This window comes from Mobula hypostoma, chromosome 5 (genome assembly GCF_963921235.1).
Source record: "Mobula hypostoma chromosome 5, sMobHyp1.1, whole genome shotgun sequence".
Classification (NCBI taxonomy): Eukaryota; Metazoa; Chordata; class Chondrichthyes; order Myliobatiformes; family Myliobatidae; genus Mobula; species Mobula hypostoma.
In genome coordinates this window covers 115452559-115464576 of record NC_086101.1, presented here as the reverse complement: position 1 = coordinate 115464576, position 12018 = coordinate 115452559, and the positions used below count along the sequence as shown (strand labels likewise).

Here is a 12018-nt window from a genome sequence, read left to right as displayed (position 1 = left end):
GATGATTAGAGGATGATACTGGCAGGGATGATGACACAGCAGAGATGGCTGAAGTTTCTGGGAATAGTTCATACGGTGTGGGAGAGATATATCCCACAGAAGTTTTCAGATGGCAGGTGTAGGCAACCATGGCTGACAAAAGAAGTTAAAGACTGCATAAAAGTCAACAAAAGGGCATATAATTTATTAAAAGTGAGTGGGAAGTTTTTAAAATCCAACAAAAGGCAAATAAGAAGGGAAAAGATGAAATATGAGGGCAAGCTAGCCAATAATATAAAACAAGATACTAAACTTTCTTTTTCAGTTATATAAAGAGTAAAAGGGAGGTGTGAGTTGATATTGGACCACTGGAAAATTTGCTGTTGAGGTAATAACGGGGGGCAAAGAAGTGGCAGATGAAATTAATAAGTACTTTGCTTCAGCCTTCACTGTGGAAGACACAAGCTGTATGCCAAAGGTCTGTGGATGTCAGGGAGCGAGAGTGAGTGCCATTGCTATTACAAAAGTAAAAGTGCTAGGCAAACTCAAAGGTCTTAAGGTGGATAAGTCACCCGGATTAGATGGACTACATCCCAGATTTCTGAAAGAGGTTGCTGAAGAGATAGCAGATGTGTTGGTTATGGTCTTTCAAGAATCACTTGATTCTGCCATGGTCCCAGGGGGAAAATCCTGCCCGATGAATCTGTTGGAAATCTTTGAGGAAATTACAGGTAGGGTAGATAAAGGGGATGTAGTGGATGTTGTATATTTGGACTTTCAGAAGGCCTTTGACAAGGTGCCACACATGAGACTGCTTACCAATTTAACAGCTCATGGTATTACAGGAAAGCTACTAACGTGGTTAGAACCACAAACACGAGGAATTCTGCAGATGCTGGAAATTCAAGCAACACACATCAAAGTTGCTGGTGAACGCAGCAGGCCGGGCAGCATCTCTAGGAAGAGGCACAGTCGACGTTTCAGGCCGAGACCCTTCGTCAGGACTAACTGAAGGAAGAGCTAGTAAGAGATTTGAAAGTGGGAGGGGGAGGGGGAGATCCAAAATAATAGGAGAAGACAGGAGGGGGAGAGATGGAGCCAAGAACTGGACAGGTGATTGGCAAAAGAGATATGAGAGGATCATGGGACAGGAGGCCCAGGGAGAAGGAAAAGGCGGGGGGAAACCCAGAGGATGGGCAAGGGGTATAGTCAGAGGGACAGAGGGAGAAAAAGGAGAGAGAGAAAGAATGTGTGCATATAAATAAGTAACAGATGGGGTATGAGGGGGAGGTGGGGCATTAGCAGAAGTTAGAGAAGTCAATGTTAATGCCATCAGGTTGGAGGCTACCCAGACGGAATATAAGGTGTTGTTCCTCCAACCTGAGTGTGGCTTCATCTTTACAGTAGAGGAGGCCGTGGATAGACATGTCAGAATGGGAATGGGATGTGGAATTAAAATGTGTGGCCACTGGGAGATCCTGCTTTCTCTGGCGGACAGAGCGTAGGTATTGAGCAAAATGATCTCCCAGTCTGCGTCAGGTCTCGCCAATATATAGAAGGCCACATCAGGAGCACTGGACGCAGTATATTACCCCAGCCGACTCACAGGTGAAGTGTCGCCTCACCTGGAAGGACTGTCTGGGGCCCTGAATGGTGGTAAGGGAGGAAGTGTAAGGGCATGTGTAGCACTTGTTCCGCTTACACGGATAAGTGCCAGGAGGGAGATCAGTGGGAAGGGATGGGGGGGACGAATGGACGTAGGGAGCGATCCCTGCGGAAAGTGGGGGGGGGGGAGGGAAAGGTGTGCTTAGTGGTGGGATCCCGTTGGAGGTGGCGGAAGTTACGGAGAATAATATGTTGGACCCGGAGGCTGGTGGGGTGGTAGGTGAGGACCAGGGGAACCCTATTCCTAGTGGGGTGGCGGGTGGATGGGGTGAGAGCAGATGTGCGTGAAATGGGGGAGATGCGTTTGAGAGCAGAGTTGATGGTGGAGGAAGGGAAGCCCCTTTCTTTAAAAAAGGAGGACATCTCCTTCATCCTGGAATGAAAAGCCTCATCCTGAGAGCAGATGCGGCGGAGATGGAGGAATTGTGAGAAGGGGATGGCATTTTTGCAAGAGTAAGGGTGAGAAGAGGAATAGTCCAGATAGCTGTGAGAGTCAGTAGGCTTATAGTAGACATCAGTCGATAAGCTGTCTCCAGAGACAGAGACAGAAAGATCTAGAAAGGGGAGAGAGGTTTCGGAAATGGACCAGGTAAACTTGAGGGCAGGGTGAAAGTTGGAGGCAAAGTTAATAAAGTCAACGAGTTCTGCATGCGTGCAGGAAGCAGCGCCAATGCAGTCGTCGATGTAGCGAAGGAAAAGTGGGGGACAGATACCAGAATAGGTACGGAACATAGATTGTTCCACAAAGCCAACAAAAAGGCAGGCATAGCTGGGACCCATACGGGTGCCCATAGCTACACCTTTAGTTTGGAGGAAGTGGGAGGAGCCAAAGGAGAAATTATTAAGAGTAAGGACTAATTCCGCTAGACGGAGCAGAGTGGTGGTAGAGGGGAACTGATTAGGTCTGGAATCCAAAAAGAAGCGTAGAGCTTTGAGACCTTCCTGATGGGGGATGGAAGTATATAGGGACTGGACATCCATGGTGAAAATAAAGCGGTGAGGGCCAGGGAACATAAAATCATCGAAAAGTTTACGAGCGCGAGAAATGTCATGAACATTGGCTGATTGGTAGGAGGCAGCAAATAGGAATAAAAGGATCCTTTTCTGGTTGGCTGCTCGTGACTGGTGGTGTTCCGCAGGGGTTGGTGTTGGGACCACTTCTTCTTAAGCTGTATGTCAATGATTTAGATGATGGGATAGATGGCTTTGTTGCCAAATTTACAGATGATACAAAGATTGGTGGAGGGCCAGGTAGTGTTGAGGAAACAGGTACGGTGCAGAAGGACTTGGACAGATTAGGTGTCATGGTCCGGATTGGGTTCCCTTTAAATTTCCTTTGCTTGTGTCACAAATGTGGAGCAAGGGTGGACCCAAGTGCAGGACACAAACACGTTTTGTAGGGTTAACTAATGATTACGAGGAAAGTCATGACGCAAGGATAGAACAGAGAGAAATCAAGGAGAGAGCAAAGCGGAAGCGGGAATAAGCGTAATGGACGCGGACTTCGGCCCTGGACTTAGGTAGGTCTGTAGTCTAGTGAGGTTTTTGTGTTGTATTACGTTGTTCAGTGTAGTTTTTGTCATGTTTCATGTAGCACCATGGTCCTGAAAAACGCTGTCTCATTTTTATTGTGTACTGTACCAGAAGTTATGGTCGAAATGACAATAAAAAGTGACTTGACTCAACTCAACTCTGTGGCATCTGTTTAACACCATAAGATACAAACAGAGCAGCACAACGAGGCCATTTTGCCCATCACATCTGCTCCTGTCATGGTCCAGATCCGGTTCCCTTTAAATTTACTTTGTTTGTGTTACAATCGGGACCGTTGACTCCTTGTTTCCCTTTGGTTCCCTGTTTTCCCGTGTCCCTCGGGCTTGCTGATTAAAGGCAATTTACTCTTGACTGAACTGGCAGTTTATAAGTCTCCAGCTTTCAGCCGTTTGGCGCAAGAGCGTTAACGAAGTCACCGAAGCTAGTGGGAGCCAAAGTCATCTTGCCGGAGCCAACTAAGTTTCTTGCCGGACCAAGCCTAGTCTCCTCCCGAAGCAAGTGCCAGCAAGCCGCCTTCCCTTGCCAGAGCAGGTCCGTCAAAGTTAACCTGCCCGGGTGAGTCAAGAGCTCACCGCTGCTTGGAGCAAACTTGTGTCCAGATAAAGAACTGTCTATCGTTGTGTGGTCTCCGTCTCCATGTCCTGTGTCGAAAAGGGGTCCCGGCCCTGTGCCCCAGAAGGGTCCTGACCCTGTGTCAAAAACAGTCCCGACTCTGTCCTGTGTCCAAGGAGGAGCCCTGGCTCAGTGTTTCTTGTCCTCGCCTCCACAGGGTAGGCCCGGCCATCTGCCGCTACCCAGAGTTGGGAACTGTCTCTTTGTGTCCTCGCCTCAGCAGGGTAGGTCTGGCTGTTTGCCACTACCCTGAGTTGGGAACTGTCTCTTCGTGTCCAAGTCCAAGTCCAGGTTTCGTGGTTCAAGTCCAAGCTCCGAGGTTCAAGTATCAAGTCCATGTCTGGGTCCTGAGTTCCATGTTCCAGGTACAAGTCCAAGTCCAAATCCGAGTCAAGGCTTTGCGTTCTCGCCCTGTCCATGTGCCTCGTCCTGTGCAGGAGTTCCATGTCCAGTCCTGTAGCCACGTCTTGTCTTCGCCTAGATCCAGGGTTCGAGCCCAAGTTAAGACCCAGGTTCCGGGTCCCTGTCCAGTCTCTGGCTCGGAGTCCTAGCCCAGGCGTCTAGTTCCAAGTTCCTTGTCCTGGTCCCGCTTTCCTCGTCTTAGTCCTAGCCCAGGTCCGGTGTCCTTGTCTCATCCAGGGCCTGTATCCATGTCCGGCGTCGTTTCTTCCCGATTCCCCTTGCTTTCTTGATAAACCCTATTTAGTTAACCCTACAAAACGTGTTTGTGTCCTGCATTTGGGTCCACCCTTGCTCCACACTTGTGACATTAGGAGAATGGGCAAGAAAGTGGCAAATGAAATTCAATGTTGGAAAATGCATGGACATTCCCTTTGGTAGTAGAAATAAATGTGCGGACTCTTTTCTAAACGGGGAGAAAATCCAAAAATCTGAGATGCAAAGGGACTTGGGAGCCTTGTGCAGAACTCACTAAGGGTTAACTTGCAGGTAGAATCAATGGTGAGGAAGGAAAATGGCATGTTAGCACTCATTTCAAGAGGTCTAGAATACAAGAGCAGGGATGTGATGTTAAGGCTTTATAAGGCACTGGTGAGGCATCACCTTGAGTGTTGTGAATAGTTTTGGGCCCCTCATCTTAGAAAAGATGTGCTGGCATTGGATAGGGTCCAGAGGAGATTCACAAGGATGATTCCATGAATGAAAGGGTTACCGTACGAGGAACGTTTGATGGCTCTGGGTCTGTACTCGTTGGAACTCAGAAAGATGAGGGGGGATCTCATTGAAACCTTTCGAATGTTGAAAGGCCTAGACAGAGTAGATGTGGAAAGGATGTTTCCCATAGTGGGGGAGTCTAGGACATGAGGGCATAGCCTCAGGATAGAGGGGCATCCTTTCAAAACAGAGATATGGAGAAATTTCTTTAGTCAAAGGGTGGTGAATTTGTGGAATTTGTTGCCACATGCAGCTTTGGAGGCCAGGTCGTTGGATGTATTTAAGGCAGAGATTGATAGGTTCTTGATTGGACATGGCATCAAAGGTTACCGGGAGAAGGCCGGGAGCTGGGGTTGTGGAGGAGATAAAGAAGAGGATTGGCCATGATTGAATGGCAGAGCAGACTTGATGGGCCAGATGACCTAATTCTGCTCCTATATCTTATGGTCTGGAAAATTGTAACTGTCACTCCACTCTTTAAGAAGGGAGGAACCAAAAGAAAGGAAAGTTAGCCTAACCTCAGTGGTCGGGAAAACGTTGGAGTCCATTATGAAGGATGAGGGTTTGAGGCACTTGGAGACAAATGATAAAATAAGTCAAAGTCAGCATGGTTTCTGTAAGGGAAATCTTGCCTGACAGATCTGTTAGAGTTCTTTGGGGAAGTAACAAGCAGGGTGGACAAAGGTGAGGCAGTGGATGTCATTTACTTGGATTTTCAAAAGACAGCTGATAAGATGCCACACATGAGGCTTCTTAACAAGATAAAATCCCACGGCATTACAGGTAAGATACTGGCGTAGATAGAGGAATGGCTGACAGGCAGGAGGCAGAAAGGGGGAATAAAGGGGATGTTTTCTGGTTGGCTGCTGGTGACTAGTGGAGCTCCTCAGGGGTCTGTATTGGGACCACTACTTTTCATATAGTTTGTCAATGATTTAGATAATGGAATTGATGGCTTTGTGGCAAAGTCTACAGATGATACAAAGATAAATGGAGGGGTAGATAGTGCTGAGGAAGCCATGTAATTGCAGAAGGACTTGGACAAATTGGAAGAATGGGCCAAAAAGTGGCAGATGGAAAACAGTGTTGGTAGATTTATGATAATGCATTTTGGTAAAAGGAACAAAAGTGCGGACTATTATCTAAATGTGGAGAAAATTCAAACATCAGAGGTGCAAACAGACTTAGGAGTCCTTGTGCAAGATTCCCAGAAGGTTAATTTACAGGTTGAGTCTGTGGTAAAGAAGGCAAATGCAATGTTGGCATTTATTTTAAGGGGGAATAGAATATAAAAACATAGGCTTTAAAAGACACTAGTCAGGTGGCACTTGGAGTATTGTCAGTTTTGGGCCCCATATCCCAGAAAGGATGTGTTGTCATTGGAGAGAGTCTGGAGGAGGTTCACGAGGATAATTCTGGGAATGAAGAGGATATCATCTGAGGAGTGCTTGCCAGCTTTGGCCCTGTACTCACTGGAATTTAGAAGAATGCAGAGGGATCTCCTATCGGATGTTGAAAGGACTGGATAGTGTGGATGTGGAGAGGATGTTTCCTATGGTGGGGGTATCAGAACTAGGGGCGACCCTTTAGAACAGAGGTAAGGAGGAATTTTTTTAGCCAAAGAGTAGTGAATCTGTGGAATGTTCTGTCACAGATGGCTGTGGAGGCCAAGACCGTGGATATATTTAAAGCAAAAATTGATAGATTGGTCAGGGCATTAAAGGATATGGCGAGAAGGCAGGTATATGGGGTTGAGAGGGATTGGAATCATGATGGAATGGCAGAGCAGACTTGATGGGCTGAATGGCCTAATTCTGCTCCTATGTCTTATGGTCTATGGGCAGGGTGTGGTGTGGGTGCAGCCACGCTCAGCCCAGAGACACCAGGCCAGGTCATTTGATTCCAAACAATTGGTTTATTGATCATTACAGAGTGTTTCTCTGGTGCTTCCAGCTCCCTCCCCTCTCCCTTTCCCTTTTCCTAACTATGATTCTCCTCTCCCTGCCTGCTTCCCACTCTCAGTCACAATAGAGACCCATATCAGAATCAGGATTATCATCACTCATATATGTCATGAAATTTGTGTTTTTTTTGGCAGCAGCAGAACGATGCAATAAATAAAGTTACTATATATAGGCTACATATATGTGCCGAAAACTTTTGCACAGTGCTGTTTGTCACCATATACTACCTTGAGAAGGCGAACTCTGCAGATAAAAATAAAATAATACTGAGAATGTGACTTGTAGAGTCCTTGGAAGTGAGTCGGTAGGTTGTGAAATCAGTTCAGAGTTGGGGTGAGTGAAGTTATCCAGCCTGAAGGCTGAGCGGTAATAACTGTTCCTGAACCTGGTGGTGTGGGACCTAAGGCTCCTGTACCTCCTTCCTGATGGTATTGACTCATGAAAGGATTAACGTTTGGGGAATATATGATAGCTCTGGGCCTGTATTCAGTGGAGTTTAGATAATGAGGGTGGGGGGGGGGAATCTCATTGAAACAACTTTACTAATTTCAGCAAGTTAGCAACTGTGAAGAACTTTAAGGTATCGGCAATCATCCTGAATGTTTCAATGAAAATGAAGATTTGAAGGATGCAATCATCGAAAGCAGTCCATTATCTGCACTAGCTGGCAGTGCTGATTTTGTTCATTTACTGTCAATCAAAAGAACACAGCAGTGTACACTGGATGAATTCCTGTATCGATAACTATTACAAACTATAGTTTTATTGTACTGCAGTAATCTTGGTAGTGTTCTAATTTGTTCTGCGTTTCATTTAAATACAGAATTTGTTACTCAATTAAGTGCCTTTTTATACATTTTGAACTATTTCCATGAAACTTCAGCTAATTGGTGCAATCTCTTAATTGGGCCAAAATATACTAGTCGTGATGTGTCCCAATTAACTGGAATTCACTATATTTCCTTGTGCTGTACCCTGTTCTTAGATTGTATTTTAATTAATTTAATCACCAAATTAATGTTATAAAGTTTATTACAATTTTAAATTATCAAGAAATAAATAAATGTGTTTAATTAATTATATAAATTCTAAAAAGCAAGGATGAAATGTTGAGGCTTTATAAAGCATTGGTGAACGGTCACTTTGAGTAGTGTGAGCAGTTTTTGGCCCCTTATCTAAGAAAGGATCTGCTGACACTGGACAGGGTTCAAAGGAGGTTCATGAAAATGATTGTGGGATTGAAAGGGTTACCCTTGTGTGTGGGGTGCTTGGTGTTGTGTGTCTCCGTGACACTTAGAGGTGCCCGGTTCACCCACATAATCCCAAATCCACCGTCCCAGAAAAAGGATTTGCCACGCAACCATGGAAGAGAGTGTGTGTGTGTGTGTGTGTGTGTGTGTGTGTGTACTTCAGACACGCGGACTGTTTCAGGGACAGACAGATCTGTATCTACCTTTGATAGGAGGGCTGCAGAGGGTCGCTGGCTGTGAGATCTGTATGTACAATGTCAGGGTTTGAGTGACGCACGGCACCAGGGAGAAGGGAACACTATTTCAGGCTGGTACACAGGATGTGACAGGGTTTACACCCCGACATGCACCAATACGTACGATGAGGAAGCAGGCTCCCAGGAGCGTGGCCTTCATCTTCACGTCCAGGTCCATGGGGAACTGCACGCCGAAATTATCCGTGTCCGTCAGAGCCTCCTTCAATATGCCACTCCACTGCTTACTGATCCGGCCAATATTCCGAGATTCATTGGGAGGCTTTACCTGTACACAGGTGAACAGCGGAGTGTAACTCTCCCTCACACTAACACCCTCTGACGCACCCACACCACTCACACTCACACCCTCTGACACACCCACACCACACACTCACACCCTCTGACACACCCACACCCCACACCACTCCCACCCACTGACACACCCACACCACACACCACTCCCACCCCGACACACCCACACCACACATTCACACCCCCTGACACACCCACACCCCACACCACTCACACCCCACATCCCTCACACTGACACCCTCTGACACATTCCCACACCCCACACCACTCACACTGACACCCTCTGACACACCCCACACCTCTCACACTGACACCCTCTGACACACCCACACCCCTCACACTCACACCCTCTGACACACCCACACCTCTCACACTGACACCCTCTGACACACCCACACCCCTCACACTCACACCCATGACACACCCACACCACACACTGACACACCCACACCACTCACATTAACACCCTCTGACACACCCACACCACACACTCACACCCCACATCCCTCACACTGACACCCTCTGACACATTCCCACACCCCACACCACTCACACTAACACCCTCTGACACACCCACACCCCTCACACTCACACCCTCTGACACACCCACACCCCTCACACTCACACCCTCTGACACACCCACACCACACACTGACACCCTCTGACACATTCCCACACCCCACACCACTCACACTAACACCCTCTGACACACCCACACCCCTCACACTCACACCCTCTGACACACCCACACCACACACTGACACTCTCTGACACACCCACACCTCTCACACTGACACCCTCTGACACACCCACACCCCTCACACTCACACCCCACATCCCTCACACTGACACCCTCTGACACATTCCCACACCCCACATCCCTCACACTCACACCCTCTGACACACCCACACCTCTCACACTGACACCCTCTGACACACCCACACCCCTCACACTCACACCCATGACACACCCACACCACACACTGACACACCCACACCACTCACATTAACACCCTCTGACACACCCACACCACACACTCACACCCCACATCCCTCACACTGACACCCTCTGACACATTCCCACACCCCACACCACTCACACTAACACCCTCTGACACACCCACACCCCTCACACTAACACCCTCTGACACACCCACACCCCTCACACTCACACCCCCTGACACACCCCACACCACTCACACTCACACCCTCTGACACATCCCCACACCTCACTGATGCTTGCTGTGTCTCCCTTTGTCGAATAAAAGACTACTCCATATCTACCAGCTGCATCTTCCCAGTGACTTTGTTCACACTATAGCAGGGTCCATGGCCTTAACAAAAAAGTTGAGAACCTCTGCCTTAAAAGGATGCCATCTGTCATTAGCCATTTACGACTTGCAGAAAAAGGTGCTGGCTGTCCATCCTATCTTTGTCTCTTGTCATCTTATATGCAGAAAAAGGTGCTGGCTGTCCATCCTATCTTTGTCTCTTGTCATCTTATACACATCTATCAACTCATCTCATCCACTTTTGACCCTTATGTTGTATCTCAACTTCCATTGGGCCATAGTCCTCACCCTCTGACCCTTGACCTGCCCCACAACCCAACCCCGGACTGTCCCTCTCCCCTCCTCCTTCCTCCACCCCCGCGTCTCACCTCGAAGGCGACGTCCCCACAGCAGTTACAGGTGAAGCAGGGACCAACCACTCGTAGGACCGTCGCCCTCTCCACATTCTGGATGGAGAATTTGGGCAGGAACGGGTGCCAGGTTTGCTTCACGTAGCCGATGGTGGTCCCCGGGGGCGACTGGACCTCCAGCTGTGGGCAAAAAGAGGCAGAAATAGATGTTCTGAGTGCCTGGAGTTTGGTTTACCAATACACCATAGAAAGCATCCTAACCAGATGTACCACAGCTTGGCAAGGCAACTGCTTTTTTCACTGAGGTTCGGTGGGACTACAACTGGAGATCATGGGTTAAGGGTGAAAGGTGAATGTGAGGGGAAACTTCTTCACTCAGAGGGTGGTGAGAGTGTGGAACTAGCTACCAGCGCAAGTGTTGCATGCGAGCTCGATTTCAACGTTTAAGAGAAGTTTGGATAGGTACCGGATGGGCAGGGTATGGAGGGCTATGGTCCCGGTGCAGGTCAATGGGAGTGGGCACTTTAAACAGTTCAGTACAGACTAGATGGGCCGAAGGGCCAGACACTGTGCTGTGCTCTGCTATAACTCTACGTCTCTATGCCTCGCCCGTGAGCCAAGAAACTGCGGAGAGTTGTGGACACAGCTCAGCACGTCACAGAAACCAGCCTGTCCATCACGGACTCCACCTACACTTCCTGCTGCCTCAGAAAAGCAGCCAAAATAATCTTCCACTATAATCATTCTCTCTTCTCCCCTCTCCCATGGGGCAGAAGATACAAAAGCCAGAAAACACGTACCATCAGGCTCAAGGACAGCTTCTACCCACTGTTATAAGACCTCTTGTACACTGGAGATGAATTCTCGGTCTCTCAATCTACCTCATGGTGGCCATGGAACCTTATTATCTGCCTGAACTTTCCCCGTCATTGCAGAACGATATTCTGCATTCAGTTTGCTATTCTACCACCTCAATGTACTGAGGTATGGAAGCACGCAAATACATCTTTTCATTGTGTCCTGGATTGTGTGACAAATACAAACCAGTTACCAATCTGACCCCAATCTGAACAAAAATCCATCTTTGTTATTCATTTACTGAGATACAGTGCAGAATAGGCCCTTCCAGCCCCACCGTCCAGCAATTCCCCCCCGCCCCCAATTTAACTGTAGCCTAATCACGGGACAATTTACAATGATCAATTAACCTAACATCCAATACATCTTTGGACTGTAGGAGGAAACCAGAGCACCCGGAGGAAACCCACACGGTCACGGGGAGAACATACAAACTCCTTACAGGCAGCGGCGGGAATTGAACCCGGGTCGCTGGTACTGTACAGCGTTGTGCTGACCACTACGTTACTGTGGATGGAAGTACGCCAAAACAAATCTTTTCACAATGCAGAATAAGCCCTTCCGGCCCTTTGAGCTGCAATTTACAATGACCAATTAATCTACCAACTAGTATGTCTTTGAACTGTTGGAGGGAAAGGGCAATGTCTTGATGCCCCCATAGTTGAATTATCCCAACACCATGCTCGAGCAGTGGACTTCTTCAATTCAATAGCCTGTTGGCACAATGTTAAGCCATCTGGGGCTTGCAATGCTCTGTTTAAAGTTTCTATCTT

The 12018-nt window shown here is 47.8% G+C and overlaps 1 protein-coding gene across 5 annotated transcripts in view; it reads right to left on the bottom strand.

Annotated features, from left to right (window-relative positions):
- The window catches only part of LOC134346947 (phospholipid scramblase 2-like), a 103445-nt gene that overhangs the window by 9931 nt on the left and 81496 nt on the right, over positions 1–12018 (bottom strand). For all 5 annotated transcript variants that reach the window (XM_063048836.1, XM_063048831.1, XM_063048834.1 and 2 more), the window contains 2 exons: positions 10406–10567; positions 8558–8719 (listed from right to left, as the gene is read on the bottom strand). In XM_063048836.1, the coding sequence (XP_062904906.1) occupies positions 8558–8719; positions 10406–10567 (324 nt within the window). The remainder of the gene's footprint in view (positions 1–8557; positions 8720–10405; positions 10568–12018) is intronic.